Raw genomic sequence first — 18853 nt, 5'->3', positions numbered from 1 at the left:
TCTCCCTTGGTGTTTCCAAACCAACTCCTTGCCCCCTCTTTGGAGGGACCATTATCCTAATTTTGGCAACCATTAATTCCTTGTTTTTCATTCCATTTTACCATGTTTATAGACAGCCCAAAAGAGGATAGGTTACTTTTGCTAGTTTTTGAACTTTCTATCATCAAACTGTACTGTACATCTTATTTTATGTCTTGCTTCTTTCACTCAATACCATTTTTGGAGATTCCTCTCTGTTGTTTTGAGCGATGTTTCATCCATTGCATGGCCGCACAACCCACAGCAAGAAATACTGCCATACGTGTGTCTACAACATGGCTGAAGCATATCTGGGTTCCTTGCATGGCCAGGCTGGTAGCAACAATGCTGTAAGAGACTTCTGATGCGCATATCCATGTGGACACGTGCAAGGGCATCTCCAAGGCCCAACCCCTGGGACATGTGAGTTGCACACATCTCCAAATTTTCTGTATAATGAAAAACGATTCTTCAAAGTTTTCCTGATTTGCAGTCTTAATTTGCATTCACACCAGCAGGGCAAGAGATCCTATTACCCATTATCCTCACCAACACTTGGCATTCCAAGACTTTCTACTTTTGACAACTGGTCAAAAATAAACAGTATGGTTATAGATCATCGACACCCTTTTCATCTTTCCATCAGCTGTCTGGATTTTCTCTTTTATTAAGTGACTTCAAATCTTTTTCCCAGTTTTCTATTGGGTTTGTCTCTTTTTCCTATTGATAGAAAGACCTTTAAGTATCCTGAATTCTAATCTTTTAGTTATATGTAAAGCAAATATTCTCTCTCTCTTTCTCTCTAGCTTGTCTTTCTTCCCTTAATGGTGTCTTTTCATGGACATAAATTCTAGTGAAGTAAAATTTATTCATTTTTTCCTTCATGGTTAGTGCTTTTTGCATCTTAAAAAAGATCTTCCCTTCCTTCAATTAGGTTCTGAAAATAGTCTCCCCCTATTATCTTTCTAAAGTTATAAAGTTTTTCCTTTAACTTTAACTGGAAATTTAACCCTGGGTTTTAATCCTTCTGATGTTTGTACTGTAAGGTGTGAGGAAGGGACACCAGTTCTATTTTCTTCTATATGGCTATACAGTTATCCCAGTACCACTTATTATTCCTTTTCCTGCTGATGTGCGATGCCTCATTTGTTCCATAGTTATATCTATAATTGTACTACTGTTTGGGGTCCCCTAAGGAACTATCAACTGTTTGTCTAATGATATATCTATTTATCTTAATGATTTGATTCTTGATGTTTGTCATTTTCTCCATAAAGAGTTTATACACTTTTTGATTTACAAAAAAAAATTTATCTAAAAAAGATTTATCCATATATATTTTATATTTTTAAGTTTTTATAATGCCATTTTTTAAACTTTTTTTTAAATTGAAGCATAGTTGACATCTGTTACATTAGTTTCAAGTGTACAACATAGTGATTCAACAACACTATACAATATGCTCTGCTCATCGCAAGGGTAGCTACCACCTGTCCCCACACAAGGATATTACAATACCATTGATTATATTCCCTGTGCTGTACCTTTTGTCCCCATGACTTACTCATTCCATAACTGGAAGCCTGTATCTCCCACTTGCCTTCGTTCATTTCACCCACCACCAGCACTGTCTCCCCTCTGGCAACCAACAGTTTGTTTTCTGTATTTATGGGTCTGGTCCTGCTTTTTGTTTATTTGTTTGTTCATCTGTTTTGTTTTTTAGATTCCACATGTAAGTGAAATCATATGATATTTGACTTTCTGTGACTTATTTCACTTGGCACGATACCCTCCAGGTCCATCCATGTTGTTGCAAATGGCAAGTTCTTGTTCTTTTTCATGGCTGGAATATTATTCACCCATGTAGCATTATATATATTACATATTATATTATAAGTTCTATTATTACATTTTATTATAATTAATATTACTTTTATTAATATTTATTATTTTATGTTGTATTATTAGTTATTATATACTTATTGTATATTTATATTTATTATATATTATATATTCATATTTATATAATAATTATATAATTGTTAATATTAGTTCACATTATGCATTCTGTTATTAGCATATTGATACATTTTATTTCAATGTATTAATATATGATATATTGATAAATAAAATATATTCTATTAATATACTATTTACATATCACAACTTTTTTATCCCTTCATCTATTAATGGACACTTAAGTTGCCTCCATATCTTGACTGTTGTAAATAATGCTACAGTAAACATAAGAATACATATATCTTTTCAAATTAGTGTTTCCATTTTCTTTGGGTAAATACTCAGTAGTAGAATTACTGAATCATATGATATTCCTATTTTTAATTTTTTGAGAAACTTCCATACTATTTTTCCACAGTGATTGCACCAATTTACATTCCCACTAATAGTGCATAAGGGTGCCTTTTCTCCACAACTTCACCAACACTTGTTATTTCTTGTTTTTTTTTTTTTAATTTATTTTAGTCATTCTGACAGGTGTAAGGTGATATCTCTTTGTGGTTCTGATTTGCATTTAGTGATGTTGAGCATCTTCTCATGTCTGTTGGCCATCTGCGTGTCTTCTGCCCATTTTTTTTTCTTCTGCCCGTTTTTTAATCAGATTGTTTTTCTGATGTTGAGTTGTATAAGTTCTTTGTAGCTTTTGAATACTAACCCCTTATGTATATATCATTTGCAAATATCTTCTCCCATTCCATAGGCTGCCTTTTCATTCTGTTGATGGTTTCCTTCACTATGCAAAAGCTTTTTATTCTGGGGTAGCCCTGATAATTTATTTTTGTTTTTTATTTCCCTCTCCTGAGGAGATATCGTTAGAAAAATGTTGCTAAGGCCAATGTCAAAGAGATTACTGCCTATGTTTTCTTCTGTGCATTTCATGGTTTCAGGTCTCATATTCAGGTTTTTTAAGTCGTTTTGAACTTATTTTTGTGTATGATGTAAGAAGGTGGTCCAGTTCCATTTTTTTGCATGCAGCTGCTCAGTTTTCCCCGCACTATTTATTGAAAGGAGTGTCTTTTCCCCATCATATATTCTTGCCTCCTTTGTTATAGATTAATTAACTGTGTAAGTGTGACTTTATTTCTGGACTCTGCAATGGCATTTTTAATTTTTCTATTTACTACTAGTAGATATAAACATAATTAATTTATATGTATTGATAACATATCAAGCAAACTCATTAAATGTTCATTAATTCTAACAATTCATCTGCTAGATTTTCTTCATACACAATTGTATGCTAAAAATAGTGACTTTTTTTCTTCTTTCTGCTTATGCATTTCTCTCCCCTTCTGTTTCTCCCTCTTTTTTCCTTCACTGTTTTGCTTTATAGTACTAGAACCTCCAGCACAAAACAAAGCAGAAGCAGTGTTTCATATATCTTTGTAGGTTCCTGATTCCAAAGCAAAAGCTTTTGACATTTTATATTAGGATGTTCATGGTAGATCTTTTTGTAGATACCTGTTATCAGGTTAAGGACATTCTTCTACTTTTAGTTTTTGTCATGAATTAATTTGAAATTTATCAAATGTTTTTCCTGTATTTATTGAGTTGCAAATACGAGATTTGTCCTCTACTCTGTTAATGTAGTAAATTCCATTGATTAGTTTCTAATACCAAGTATATTTCAGACCTTACCCCTCCGCCGTCATGAATTTTAATCTCTCATATTTTCCATCTGGCTCTCTGATGTTTATTATTAATAATTTTTTTCTGAGCTCTCATCCATTTTATTCATTCTTTCTTTACTTGTATATAACAGGTTGTCACAACTACCAGGAATTTGTCAGTCACTTACTTTGGTCTGTATTTCTAGATGTTCTAGGCAGTTATTCTTCTATTTTATAACATTTTAAAATACAATTTCCAGGGGGTGCCTAGCTGGCTCCGTTGGTGGAGCATGTGATTCTTGATCTTGAGGTCATGAGTTCAAGCCCCATGTTGGGCAAAGACTTTACTTTAAATAAATAAGTAAATAAATAAATAAATTTAGTTAATTTTTCTCATTTTGTTAAAATACAATGTCCAGATTTTTATCAATAATTTTAAGCTTGTCATCTATTCCTTTAAGAGCAGTGAACATAGTGGATTTTTGAGCTACCCCTGACAATTCTAGAATTTGAAGTCTTGGTGCAGAAGGGCTGCTTTTGCTGCCTACTGCTTCTGCTGACTCTCACTCATGGTGCCTTCTGATCATGTGTTTTGGCTTTGACTGGCCTCATTTCCACACCTTCCACACAACTACCAGGAAAGCAGTTATGGAACAGAAGATTCTTAATCATAGAAACATAACTTCAGCCACCAAATAATAACTACACCCCACTTCCCTAATTTCATTATTCAAACAGCATCTCACGGGATGTGAGTGAGAGGTGGGGAGACCCAGGCACTCCTCCCTTTAGGGTTCCATAGACTCTGCCTCCATTGGCTTTCATTTCTAGTATGACCCCGGCTACAACAAAGCCCTATAGTTTTATTCTGGACACCTTTTTGGGCCCCATTAGACTAGTTCACCCCAACGGCAGAGATTTTGACCTAAGCTGCTGCCTTCAGGTTCCCAGGACCCAGCACATGCCTGTAGAATTCACAACTATGGGACCAAATAAATTCATCTCTGTGTATTAGCACAGGTACTTAAAGTGTAGTCCACGTCCATAGGGAGGAACTTTGCTTTATTGAAATGTTATGTACCCATTTTTATGTGTGGTTTTTTTTTAAGAAAATATGGCTAGTGTATCAAATCCACAATTTCACAGATAGTACTGCTTAGAACCAGGCTATATCTATTAAAAAGCAAGTCTATTTAAACATATATATATAATATATAATATAATATAATATAATATATATATGTTTAAATAGACTTGCTTTTTAACATAATATATATATTATATATATTATATATATATATATTCAAGTAATAACAAGTATTTATTGAGTCGCTATATGTCCAAGGTAATTTTTCTGCATTAATTTTGCAATAACCCTTTGAAGTGAGTGCTATTATTTTCATCACCAACTTACAAACCAGTTTCTGAAACACAGGTCATACAATTTTCCCAGGGCTCATGGCTAGTAAGGTAGAGCCAAGATCTGAACCCAGGTCGGCTATCATCAGAACGCATGCTCTAACTACTAGGTTTTTTGTGTATCCCTAAATAACAGATCAGCAAAGAGGTAAGTATCTAGATAGGAGGTGTGAATATGACTAAAATTTTCAACATACTTTCCTGACCTCTAAGAAAACCAGATAGGAAAATGAGCCTTACACTGATGCAACAAACCAAAATACTTCATTTTACCTGTCAGAAAAGTGGCCAAAAATCATCGCTCCCAGCAGGACTCCCACCATAAATACGGGCTGGACCATCCTTGCATACCATTCTCGGTTACAGACCAGATCCCACTGAGTCACCACGGTGCTGTCCCACTTGCTCTTGTCATAGATGTAGCCATCCAAACAAGGAAAGCTACTCTTCTGGCCATTATAATCAGAGTTCAAAGCAGACTTGTCATCCCTCCGGAATCGGTGACAACTTGTCAGCTCCCAGACCTCACCATTCTGCAGCTGCACTATAATCTGATCTTTATGGCCTGTGAAAAACAGGATCCAGATGTCCTCCAACCTCCAAATAGAGATATTTCCAAAAAGAACCTGACTCACGTTGCCTGGAGGCCTGCAAGTATGGTAAGGGGACGCTGTCAGGAACACAGATGCCAAGTAGTGGATACCACAAGAGATGTTCTGGAAGGCACATATAAAATAGAGGAATTTCTGAAATCTGCAAAGAGAAAAAAAAGCAAGTTACTATATCTGGCCTACAGGTTCAAAAAGACTGTAAGTAAATATGAAGGGTATTCGTCACATTTAGCTTAATATATATATATATATATATATATATATATATATATTAATATATATATATATACAGATGGATAAATACAGAAATAATTAGGTGTTTCCATACATATATGTGTTATTTGTTATCATATATATATAACTCTGTTAGGTGAACCCACAAGCAATGACATTGAGATGGGGAACTAAAGGGACCCCATGAAAAACTACTTTTCCTGCTTCTAGTCTTCCTAGGACCTACACCCCACCCCTTATACGCACCTTACAGAACAGATAATGTATATCCTCCTTGTAAAGGCCAAGGAGTTCATTATTTCTTTGGAGACTTCCAGCATAGTAGATAGCATCTAAGGAGTGACCAGGTGGAGTTATAAAGAATGTTTTCCAAGACCACGAACTCATCAAGACCCCTGGCTGCAAGGCATCAGTGACTTATGGGGGACACCTAAACACTCATCTTTGTTCCCGGATACCTAAGAAGATGCTGCACCAGACCTCCATCCCCAATAAAAACCCCAGACTCCAAGCAAAGATGAAACTCATTCTCCTTTCCTTTCCGACTTTCCCAGAGACTCTGTCTATATCTGTTCTCTCTATGTCTTCAATAAACCTTGCTCTCATTTTCTCTTGGCTCACATGTGATTTCTAGCCTGTGCAAAGCCAAGGACTCTGCTGGTTGATCCTGCAGGACATCCTCTGGGTTCTCAAACCTGGCCAACCTGCATCAACATCCCAATAGCAGCACGCACACCCAGTGCCCAGATTTTGTTTTCTAAATACCATTTTTTCATTAAAAGGAACCAGGAAAAATGGCTGATTTGAGGACAGAACAGGAAAAATTAAAAGTATGGCTAAAACATCTTGTAGAATCAGAAAGTAAAGAGGCATGTAAAATATATAAAAGGTTGGAGTACCTGGGTGGCTCAGTGGGTTAAAGCCTCTGCCTTTGGCTCGGGTCATGATCCCGGGGTCCTGGGATCAAGCCCCACATCGGGCTCTCTGCTCAGCAGGGAGCCTGCTTCCTCCTCTCTCTCTCTCTGCCTGCCTCTCTGCCTACTTGTGATCTCTATCTGTCAAATAAATAAATAAAATCTTAAAAAAAAATACAAAAGGTTGGGGGCATGTCACAGGGACACAGGAATCAATCTGAAAAAGCTCACAATTTGAGCAACGAAATAAATAGCATGGTATATCCCAAGGTGTAAAATAAATCTACAAGTCTATGATGTTTTGTTTAATCTTATGTGTCAACAAGAATGGGCTAAGCCCAGATAGCTGGTAAACATTATTTCTGGATGTGTCTGTGAGATTAACATTTGAATGGGTAGATGGAGTAAAGGAGATTACTCTCACTGGTGGGTGGGCATGCTGATCCCACTGAGGGCCTGACTACAGCAAAAGGTGGAGGAAGGGCAAATTCATTCTCTCTGCTGGAGCTGAGACATCCATCTTCTCCTACCCTTGAACATTGGAATTCCTGGTTCTCAGGGTTTTGGACTCAGACCCAAACACAGAAAGTGAAGGACTCCATAAAAACCTGCTTTTTGCTTCTTTTCCTGCTTCTATTCTTTTTTTTTTTATTCAGTTATTTGACAGAGGGAGAGAGATCACAAGTAGGCACAGATGCAGGCGGGGGGCGGGGGGGTGGGGGGAAGCAGGCTCCCAGCCGAGCAGAAAGCCTGATGCGGGGCTCCATCTCAGGACCTGAGATCATGACCTGAGCCGAAGGCAGAGGCCCAACCCACTGAGCCACCCAGGTGCCCCCTTGCTTCTATTCTTGCTAGGTCCTCACCCCCACTTTATACATGCCTCAGAAGGCAAACAGTAGGTCCTCCTTGTAAGGAACACAGAGTTAATGGTTTCTTTAGAATAGATAATATCCAAGGAAGAACCAGGTGAGAACGACCAACCAGATGAAGCTGTTATAGGCATATTTCAGACCACCACTGCTAGACATCCATCTCAACGCCAAGGTCCCTGCCTCTAAGGAATAACACCTGAGCTTTCGTCTCCGTACTAACTTGTTCCTGGATGCCGAAGAAGACACGTACACCAGACCACGAGCCTCAGTAAAAACCCCCAGACCCTGACCAAAGAATAGATTTCCTCCTTTCCTTTCTGAGTCTCCTAGAAGTTCTGTCTATACTCTCTCTATACTTTCAATAAATAAACTCTGCTTTCCCCTCCCACTGGCTCAGGTTTGATTTCTATCCTGTGCATAGTCAGGGACTCTCTTGGCTGGTCCTGCGGGACTCCTTCTGGGTCCTCAGGCCCAGCCTGGTAGCAACTAGACCACGACTTACATCATCAGCCCCCCGATTTTCAGGCCTCCAGTTGGACCTCACAAGTACACCACTGGCTGTCCTGGATCCCAGCCTCCAGACAGCACATTGTGCGACTCCATAACTGTGTAAGTCAATTCCTATAATACATCTCTCATCTGTATCTCTCTATATATCCTATTTGTCCTGTTTCTCTAGGGGACCTTGATGAATACAGATTTTGGTACTAAATACAGTTCTAAACAGAACAGAATTTAAAGAATGAACTTTCTGGGGACAACCTGGGTAGCTCAGTTGGTTAAGCAACTGCCTTTGGCTCAGGTCATGATCCTGGAGACCCGGGATTGAGTCCTGGATCAAGCTCCCTGCTCTGCAGGGAGTCTGCTTTTCCCTTTGCCTCTCCCCCTTCTCATGCGCTCTCTCTCTCTTTCAACTAACTAACTAACTAAATAAATAAATATTTTTTATAGGAATTTTACTATCTTAGATGCCTCCTATGACTGGAGTCATGCAATAGTTATTCTTTTTGTGTCTGGCTTATTTTACTTAGCAAAATGTCCTCAAGGCTCATCCATATTGCTGTGTATTGCAGAATTTCCTTCTTTCTTTTAAGGCTGACTAGTATTCCACTGTAGGGTACACACCACATTTTCCTTACCCACTCATTTGTGGATATACACGGAGGTTGTTTCCGCATCTTAGCTATTGTGACTAGGGCTGCCCATGGGATACCCATAACCATGGAAGGGCTAATATCTCTTTAAGATCCTGTTTTCAATTCTTTTAAACATATACCCAGAAGTGGGATTGCTGGATCATATGGTGGTTCTATTTTTTAATTTTTTGTGGAATCTCCATGCTGTTTTCCTTGGCGGCTACAACAGTTTGCATTCCCACTGGCAGCACGCAAGTGTTCCAACTTCTCCACATCCTCACCAACACGTGTTGTCCTTTGTTTGTTTGTTTTTTAATAATAGCCACCCTGACAGGTATAAGGTGATATCTCATTGTGCTTTTGATTTGCATTTCCCTGGTGATTAATGACAAAGAAAGCTTTTTCCTACACCTACTGACAATTTGCGGATTTTCCTTGGAGAAGGTCTATTCAAGTTATAGGCCCATTTTTTAAAATCAGGTTATTAATTATTTGGTTAGGAGTTGTATCCATTCCTTATTTTCTGGAAATTTGCTCCCTATCAGATATATGGTTTGCAAATATTTTCTCCCATTTTGTAGGTGGTCTTTTTATTCTGTTGACTGTTTGCTTTGCTGTGAGAAAGCTTTTTGGTTTGATGTAGCCCCATTGGTTTATTTTTGGGCTTTTTTGCCTGTGCTTTTGATGTCATACCTATGAAATCAGTGCCAACATCATTGTCAGGAAGCTTTCCCGTCTTCTACCAGGAGAATTACTGCTTCAGGTCTCATGCTTAAGTCTTTTTTTTTTTTTTAGATTTTTATTTATTTATTTATTTATTTATTTGACAGACAGAGATCACAAGTAGGCAGAGAGGCAGGCAGAGAGAGAGAGGAGGAAGCAGGCTCCCTGCCAAGCAGAGAGCCCGATGCGGGGCCCGATCCCAGGACCCTGAGATCATGACCTGAGCCGAAGGCAGAGGCTTAACCCACTGAGCCACCCAGGCGCCCCTCATGTTTAAGTCTTTAAACACGGCCTTCTCTCTCCCAGCTTGCACCACTGGCGCAACTCCCGGGAGTTCCTAAAGTCAGATGATGGAGTAAAAGACTTGGGCCTGATTTTACAGATGGTTCCACACGATACGCAGGCACTGCCCGAAAGTGGACAGCTGAAGCATGACAGCCCCTCCCTGGCGCAGGCCTGAAGGACAGTCGTGAAGGGAAACCCTCCCAGTGAACAGAACTTTGAGCAAGGTACCTAGTTACACTTTGCTTGGAAGGAGAAATAGCCGGACATGTGATCATATATCAACACGTAAGCTGTGGCAGATGGCTTAGCGGGATGGTCAGGACTTGGAGGGCACACGATCAGAAAATGGGTGTCAAAGAAATCTGAAGAGGAGGTACGTGGACAGACCTCTAGGAAGAGGCAAGAAATGTGAAGAATATTTGTGTCCCATGTGAATGCTCACCAAAGGGATTATTAAAATCCTCCTCAAGCAGACAGCATGATCCATCCTGCAGGTACTAGCTGGCTTCTTTCCCAAGCCATCCTGTCATTGCCCATTGGGCTCATGAACAAAGTGGTTATGGTGGAAGGGACACAGGTCATGCATGGGCTCAGCATCTCAGTGAGCTGATCTGGCTCAGACACCGCTGAGAACCACATCTGCCAGCAGCAGAGACCAACACTGAGCCCCAGTATGGCACCACTGCTGGGGTGAGTGTCTGCTTACTGTGCGGAACCATGTGGGCAACACTTTGTCCTTACTAGAACAGACACTGGGTATAGACTTGCCTTACCTGCACAATGCTTCGGCCAAAACTACGATACTTACAGAATGCTCTATCCACTACTGGGGTATCCCACACAGCATTGCTTATGATGAAGAAACTCACTTCACAGCAGAAGAAATACGGCAGCGGGCCCCTGCTCATAACACTTACTGATCTTACCACGTTCCCTACTATCCTGAAGCAGTTGATATGAGAGAACGGTACACTAGCCTTTTGAAGACTCAATTACAAAGCCAGCTAGGTGGCAACAACATACAGGGCTAAGACGAGATTCTCTAGAAAGCTGTGTATGCTCTGAATCAGGGTCCGATATATGGCGCTATTTCTTGCACTCGTGAGTCTAGGAATCAAGGAGTGGAAATGGGAGTTACACCACTCACTGTTACACCTAAGGACCCATTAACAAAATTGTCGCTTCCTGTTCCCACATCCTTATGCTCTGCTAGCCAAAGATCTTAGCTCCAGAGGGAAGAATGTTTCCACCAGGAGACACAACAATGATTCCACTGAACTGGAAACAAAGACTGTTGCCGTCAGAGCACACCGATGCCAAATGGCACTGTTGACATACATGATCTTCATCTCCCTGCCTACTTCTCAGAGCTGCCCACCCACCTGGTCCTGGAGCTCCCCCTCCCTGGAAGGTGCTTCCGACCATCCTTTAGCTCCCTTGTTCTCAAACTTTTTGTTCTCAAGAGGGTTTATATTCTTAGAAATCTTGAGGATCCCAAGGGCCTTGTCTTTATGTGAGTTACCAGTATGTATTAGAAATTAAAATGGAGAACATTTTAAATATTTATTCATCCACTCAAATATATTAATAAGCCCATTGCACGTTAACATTAAAGAACATATAGCTATAGTTTTCAAAACAAAATGAAACAAAATTAGTAAGAAGAATGGTGGCATTTTGCATTTAAAACTTATAAAAATGGGGTGCCTGGCTGGATTAGTTGGTGGAGCGTGTGACTCTGGATCTTGGGTTTGTGAGTTTGAGCCCCACATTGGGTATGGAGGTTGCCTAAAAATAAAATCTTCAACACCCCCCTACCCACACACCACTTAGATTAAAAGAAGACCCCTAGTTTCTCCAGTCAGTGTCTGCATTCCATCTGGTACATTATTACACTTCAGCTAGCCTCTGGAAGTCTATTCATGAGAAATGAGAGTAAAGATGGCAACTAATGTGTCTGTGTTACCATGACAGCGGTTTGGACCTTGCAGACACCGAGATGGCACAGGGCACATTGTGAGAATTGCTGTCCTTGCCTGTTCCCGCTGCGGTATTTCCTCTCCACTCTTCTCATCCCCCCCACGTGAAACACCTCCCCATTCAGCCCTTCTTCACCCTTCACTGCCTGCTTCTCCCAGGTCCAGCCTTCCTATTTGCTTCCCCTACTCCGCTGTCATACATTTACTCATGTTCTCTCCCATTGCTTTCTTTCTCTTCTCTGGCCACAACAGACAGCTGAAGTGCCTTCCTGTTCTTTATGTTGAGTTTTTAGAGAACACCAGGTGACGTTTTCTATTTCTCTACGAAATCAATAACAATAAAAGGCCCATAAAAGGTTGAATGAAAGTCCCATAAAGGTAGAAACTATAATGCAGCCACTTTTGAATCTCCTATAGCAGCTTGCCTGGTGTGTAGTGTGGTGTCTGTAGAATGTCCCAGAATCCCTCAGGGTTCAAGTGAACAGCACTGAGGTTAATGTGTTCTCAATGCCTCTGGTAAAGAGAGGTGCTCAAGAGGCCAGTGTATAAAGAATTTTGAGAAAGTATTTTTTTGGCTGGGTTCTCCATCAGCAAAAAAAAAAAAAAAAAAAAAGAGTGTGTGTATGTGTGTGCAGAGATGTATAAAATGAGCATATATGGATATATAATATTTATATATTGAATTAACACCTTGTGCATATTGAAATAAAAATTCGCATATATATTGACTTGTATACACACGTTCATATGTAAAATGGGTGTTTTCTGTGGTACTCCAAAAGATCATCTTGGCCCACCACGAGGTGGACACACCCCACTCTGAAGGCTATCACAAGACGGCAAGGCTAAGCAAAGTCGCAGAAGTAGTGATGTGAAGTCAGCAAGCAGGCAACCCCCCAAGTCCTCAGGGACGACTGTCAAGATGTTACGTGGCATCCTCACTTCTCATAGAACCCCGCGGAGATAAAAAAAAAGTAAAATGGAATCAACTTAGTGGGTTGTAGCTATCAGGATGCCACATGCCGGAGCTGGCCACAGTTTCAAAATTCAACTCTGGATCTGGCACGGGTCCTGGCAGCTAGTTCAGAAGAGAAAAACACAAAGCTAAAGGTAATCCAGAATCAAGTGACTTTTTTCTAGCAGCAGAAAGGGAGGGAGAACACACAGATACTATTCTCAGGGTCTTTGGGGGATGGGCAAACAAGAGAAGAGCCTAGAGCCCCGAAGCTTGAGTCCTTGGGGCTAGAGGGGAGCTAACTCTGTTTTTCCAGAAAATGTGCCCCTGCCCAAGGAAAGACTATCAGAAATCTGCCTCACCGAGTCCACACAGAGGGGCTGGATAGGAACAGCAGGCTGGAAAGGTAAGCCTGACCTGTTGAGACTCAAAAGATCCCGAGAGGCTAAGACCACAGCTTGAAAGGGTAGTGCGGGAGCCCCTCAGCCCTCCAGGTCAGTAACCCCCAGGCACAGGTGCTAGATGTCATGTAGAGCCCCAGGGTCAAGGCTCTGCCCTTGGCCTGCACACACTGAGCTACCTGTGAGCACCTGGCAAGGCTGGTGGGTCACCGACCCCCCAGGCAACAGGCTTGTGAATTCAGGAGGTTTCTCTTCCCTCCCTGGCCATCTCTCAGGAAGCATTTCCCAGCCTGTTAAGAGTGATCACTAGCTAGAAGGGGCCTATTCGAGAATCCCGTCTGAGTGGTTCTGCTTCTGTCAGGCAGATTCTAGATGGGCCTGTTCTTGGACAGCAGAGGTTTCCCGTTTCCCTCCCCCAGCTTACACCTGTTGCTCGAGATGTGCACAAAACCTTGTTCGGCCTTGTCCTGGTCACTGGGTGTTGGCTCATGCACTTTAGCACCTGGGTTGGTACCTAAATAGTTTCATCCCCTAGGAATGGCTCCACCATTGAAAAGTTCATATTCTGCTGACCGTCACCTCCCCCCCCCCCAGCTCCTCCAGTCCTTCCCGTTGACCCCAACCCCAGCACCAACCGGGTGCCCAGTCTTTGGATCCCACCAGCTTCTCTACTTCATTGCTGCCTTCCTGGTTTGAATTCCTTCCCCTGGCAGCCTAAACCCCACGGTCAACCCTGGAACTACCCCCACGCCACACACACACACACAACACCCACCCTGGCAGGCCTCTGAAGTTAGGATTTGTCTTCTCCCACCCCTAGTGACTGTTTTTCAGGTCTGAGGTAGGATCCTGAACTCTATAGAAGATTAAAAAGTTTCCTAAGAGATCCTGATATGGATGAGAAACACTACCCTAGGAAATCAAATTCTCCGGCTGAACAATCTGTTGATCCAAGGTTTGACATCCGAAATACTTAACAACTGTTGTGGAGCCACTGGAACTCTCACAAACAGCCTGTGAGGCATAACGTGTTATAACTACTTTGCAATTCTGCTTGGCAGCTGACCACAGGCACACTCAGCAAGAGAGTGCTCCCTCTCCCTGGTAGGCACCCAACAGAATGTGGGTACAAAACTCCCACCCTTCCAACACACCTTCTGCAAAGTGACCTCCCTAATATCTGAACTCCTTAGCATGCCATAAAAAAAAAGTTCTTGGGTATGATTGTGAGCTTACCTCTTCCCTTCCTTCTCTCACCCTCATACTACACCTTAAAAGATGTATACAAGACAGACTACATGTGATAAGCCCAACCTGGATACAATCTAGATGTCTATTAACAGCAGATGAATAATCATGGAATATTCATGCCACGACACACTGTCCACCAGTGGAAATCAACAAAGTACTGTGACATACAATGTGGGTGAATCTCCCATATATGTTGTTGAACAAAAGAAGCCAGACCAGAAGTACCTGATTTTTTACCCTATGTATATAAAATTTGGAAACAGGTAAAACTAGGGGCACCTGGGTGACTCAGCTGGTTAAGTATCTGCCTTCAGCTCAGGTCATGAACCCAGAGTTCTGGGATCGAGCCCCACATCAGGCTCCCTGCCACTCCCTCTCCATCTGTGCTCATGCTCACACTCTCTTTCTCTCTCTCTCTCTAAGTAAATAAATAAAATCTTTAGAATCAGGCAAAACTTGCCTATGGCAGCAGATATGAGGACAGTAGTGGGTGGGGGCGAGGGAAGTGCTTGGGAGAGGGTGTGAGAATGGGTGGTCTGGCGGTGGTACTTCATGGTAATTCATCAGCTTGTAGATTACGGTGTATACTTTTCTGTGTATATGTAATATATCAACTTAAACGTTTTATATCTACAAGCCCCAGAGAGCGGGAAAAGGAGTCACCAACGCCCTGCTGAGGCACGATTGGAATGGGTACCAAGTCACACCCAGCCTGTCCACCTGGTGCCTACCAGTTGGATTTCAGCCCGCGAATGGCCACCCAATCCACGCTGACAAGGAGGTGTCTTGCCGAGCAATACATTATTTATCCAAATGCCTATTAAATGTCTCAACCCAGAAATCCCATGCGGAACTCAGAACACTCTCAAATAGATCTCAGCCACAAGCCTGCCCCAGCTGGAGCGTGCAACTGTTTCTGAGTTTCAGACACCATCATCTACACAAAGCAGAAATACGGGGCGTGGGGTGGAAGCCGAGAGGGCCTTCCCGCTTCTCCTCCATGAGCAGGAGGTCCCGTCAATTTCATCTGTTAAAACTGTCCAGTCCTCCCTGTTCACATCCCCCCCACCCCCGCCTCGGTCCAGCCCCTCCTTATCTCCCACCTGGGCTCTTCCCTAGGTCTTCTCTGGGCTCTATCCAAACTCCCACCCTTCCAACGCACCTTCCATTCTGCAAGGTGACCTTCCTAACACCTGAACCCCTTGGCCTGCCACACAAAAACGTTCTCGGGGATGATTGTGAGCTTACCTCTCCCCTTCCTTCTCTCAGCTTCATACTTCCTAATCCAGAAATAATAAACCATCTAGGAGTCTCTGAACAGTCCAAGCTAGTTCACATAACTACACGTTCTATGTGCCAGAGAGATCCGGAGTATCCTTTCAATTCAAACTTCCCTTTCCCTGTTGCAAGAAGAACTTCTTAAAAAAAAACAAGACCCTACTTCCCTAGGCATCTAGCATTGTGACATATCACTGTCACCCTTACAAAGACTGTTGTCCATCAGGTGTTATCCATGCTCCCAACCTAAGGCCCCTCCAGGATAATACTAACAGATACAACACACCACCATGTTCACAGCTAGAGAGACACACTAATGGAAAAACAATCACACAGACACAATAGGCAGAAAACCCAGAAGCAAAGGAAAACAAAGATGACCAGAACCCCTAGAAAATGGACCTCTATAATTTGGGTGACAGGTGAAGAAATGACTGTCAGTCCTAGATTTATATTATTCTGTACAAAGAAGCCTAATGGGTGGCAGCCCGGTGTGGTTAAGAGTATGGACTCCATGGGCACCTGGGTGTCTCAGTGGGTTAAAGCCTCTGCCTTCAGCTCAGGTCATGATCCCAAGGTCCTGGGATCGAGCCCCGCATCTGGCTCTCTGCTCAGCAGGGGGCCTGCTTCCTCCTCTCTCTGTTTGCCTCTCTGCCTACTTGTGATCTCTGTCTGTCAAATAAATAAATAAAATCTTAAAAAAAAAAAAAAAAAGAGTATGGACTCCAGAGCCAGACTGCCAAGATTTGAATCTTGTGTCTGTTACTTACAAACTCCTTAAGCTTACTCATTAAACTTTCTCTGCCTCAGTTTCCTTATCTGAAAAATGAGTTGTTCTGGGACTGAAGACAGTTAATTCGTGTACAGCATTATGGCACGCTGTCAGTGCATAGAAGAGCTAACTACGATGTTCCTAAGGCAAAGTCAAAAGGGAAGAACCTAAACAGCTTCAGATACTGAAAAAGGAAAAGAAAAAAAAGGCAAAACAAAACTACCTATGTCCATAGATGTAAATCAGCTATAGGCTCCACATTCCCACTCTGATATTTCAAATCCTTTCTCTCCTTAAATCAAGACAACTTGGGCATCCAGGTTCTTTGTCTATCCCAGCATAGGTGCCTGAGTGTGATTCCTCAATTCCCTCTCACCCAGGCCATAAGTCAAAATTTATGCAACTTCAGTTACAGCTGCAGGACAAGACCTGGAATGGCTTTTTAATTCTTAAGTGCCCCGCTTTCCTCTCTTAAAGGTGATTAGGATAGTGCTTCTTCACCCTAGAGATGACTAATGAGAAATGAAAGATAATTAGGGTTCTCTACTTAACATTGTCACTAGGTTTCCTTAAAAGAAGGCTAATAACAAAACACAATGACTTCCCTTTCTACTTATAAACAATAAAGAGTGCAATTAGAGCAAATATCAGAGAAAACGGGGGGTCCTGTGCTCTGGTCATGCTGTGTTTTTTTTTTTTTTTAACCTTCTTCTGTAAGCTTGTTACCCTTACCTTGCTACATGCTGCTTTCACAAGCCAACTGTTCCCAACAGGATGAGGACCCAGATAACAGTAACAGCCATGCCTTACTGAGAACGTCCTGAATGTTAAGACTTTGGTGTACATGACCGTGGGGAGCTAAGAGTTGTCTCCCCCAATCCATTCTCCTCTTCTCCCACCATGCAGAGCTTCATCTGACCCATGTGGGTGAGGACAATGGGGGCAGATGCTTCAGCCACAGAGGGAGAGCCCCCATGCTGTGGATGACAGACCTGCCTCAGCCACTTGGGTCCCTGGATGATCCCACGGGACAGAACCTACCCTGAACAGTTACTGGAGAGGGACAAACTTCCAACTGAGGGGTCTCTTTGGTAGCCAGACACCAACTGATATAATGACCCGAGTTAATCCCTAAAATACAGAGGGAAAGAATGGTATTAGTACCTCTTAACTCATAGGGCTACTACAAGGATGTAATGAGAGGCTGCCCGTGGAACCCTTGTAATAAATACCTAGAGTGCTATTATTATCCCCATTCTACAGATAAGGACGTAGTTAGTAAAACGCTCACAACCAGAGAGTTAGCATGTGGTAGAGCCAGGCCTGGAATTCAGACATCCAACCCCAGAGCCGATCTGTAATCCCCCTGCTGTTCTGTTTCAAGAAAGATAAAACGAGATAATGTATAAAGACCCTGTAGAGTCCTGGGGTTGGCATCTGTTGTGCTCAGGAGAGCATCACAGTTGACTGGGTGGGCTGTGGAAGCCAATGGACATCCGGTGACATTCAACCCTACCCACGGATTACTAGATCCAAGAGAGAGGCACAAGCCCCAGCTTTCTCCTGTGTAAAATGAGGGATGCCACCAACCTCGGGGAGCTGTAGTGAAGACTGCAGGTAACAGGTACAAAGAGCTTCTGACACAGCAGAGCAGGAGGAAGCTGGGGCCTCTTGCCCCTCCGCCCACCACTCAACCCCCTTTCTGGGGGCTGGACACAGAAGAATAGCCAGCTTCTGTGCAGCATCCAACTTGGACAGCAGCACTGCGTCATCTCCTCACTACAAGCCCAGGAGGGAGGTAAGGCAGGAATGACTGCGATTCCTGTTCTGGGGATAGGAAACTGAGGCACAGTATTCCCAGAATCATATTAGAAGTAAGAGGCAGGCCAGGATTCAGACTCCGCTCCAATCTCGGATGGTCAAGCTGTATGGCCCCGGACCCCGCTGCCTCTCCTCCCCAAAACTTTTTGGGTCAGACAGAGGAGCGTTTCTCCATGAACGAGTGAATGAAATATTTTAATGTCTTGAATTAATTTAACAAATGAAAGGAGGGTGTCAAGTGGCTCCATGTGGGTCCCAGTGTAGAGTGTCTGTGGGTCCCTGGCCGGACCAGCCTCAGTTTCCCAATCATTAAGGATGCAAACACTTTCTCGGCAAGGGCATCAGACGAAGCACTGTGTGCAACCACCCGACACAATGTACGTGGCACTTGTTAGGTTTCTATAAATGGCAACAAAATCTGACTAACGGTTGTTCCTGGGGCACTCCCTGCCAGGCACAGAGGGAGACCCTATAGGGCCGAGCTGGACAGCCGCTCGTCCGGGAAAGTGAAAGAGGAGCCGGTTTGGCGGACCAGAGAAACCGGCCGCCAGGGAC

General features: G+C 42.5%; 1 protein-coding gene across 1 annotated transcript in view; it reads right to left on the bottom strand.

Moving 5' to 3' along the window:
• The window catches only part of SLC22A16 (solute carrier family 22 member 16), a 41806-nt gene that overhangs the window by 22440 nt on the left and 513 nt on the right, over nt 1–18853 (bottom strand). The window contains exon 2 of the mRNA XM_080806932.1: nt 5340–5819. Within this exon, the coding sequence (XP_080663058.1) occupies nt 5340–5819 (480 nt within the window). The remainder of the gene's footprint in view (nt 1–5339; nt 5820–18853) is intronic.

The sequence above is a fragment of the Martes martes genome, assembly GCF_963455335.1.
Source record: "Martes martes genome assembly, chromosome: 6".
Taxonomy (NCBI): Eukaryota; Metazoa; Chordata; class Mammalia; order Carnivora; family Mustelidae; genus Martes; species Martes martes.
Note: the sequence above shows the minus strand (reverse complement) of the source record. Positions and strands in the feature narration are given on the sequence as shown.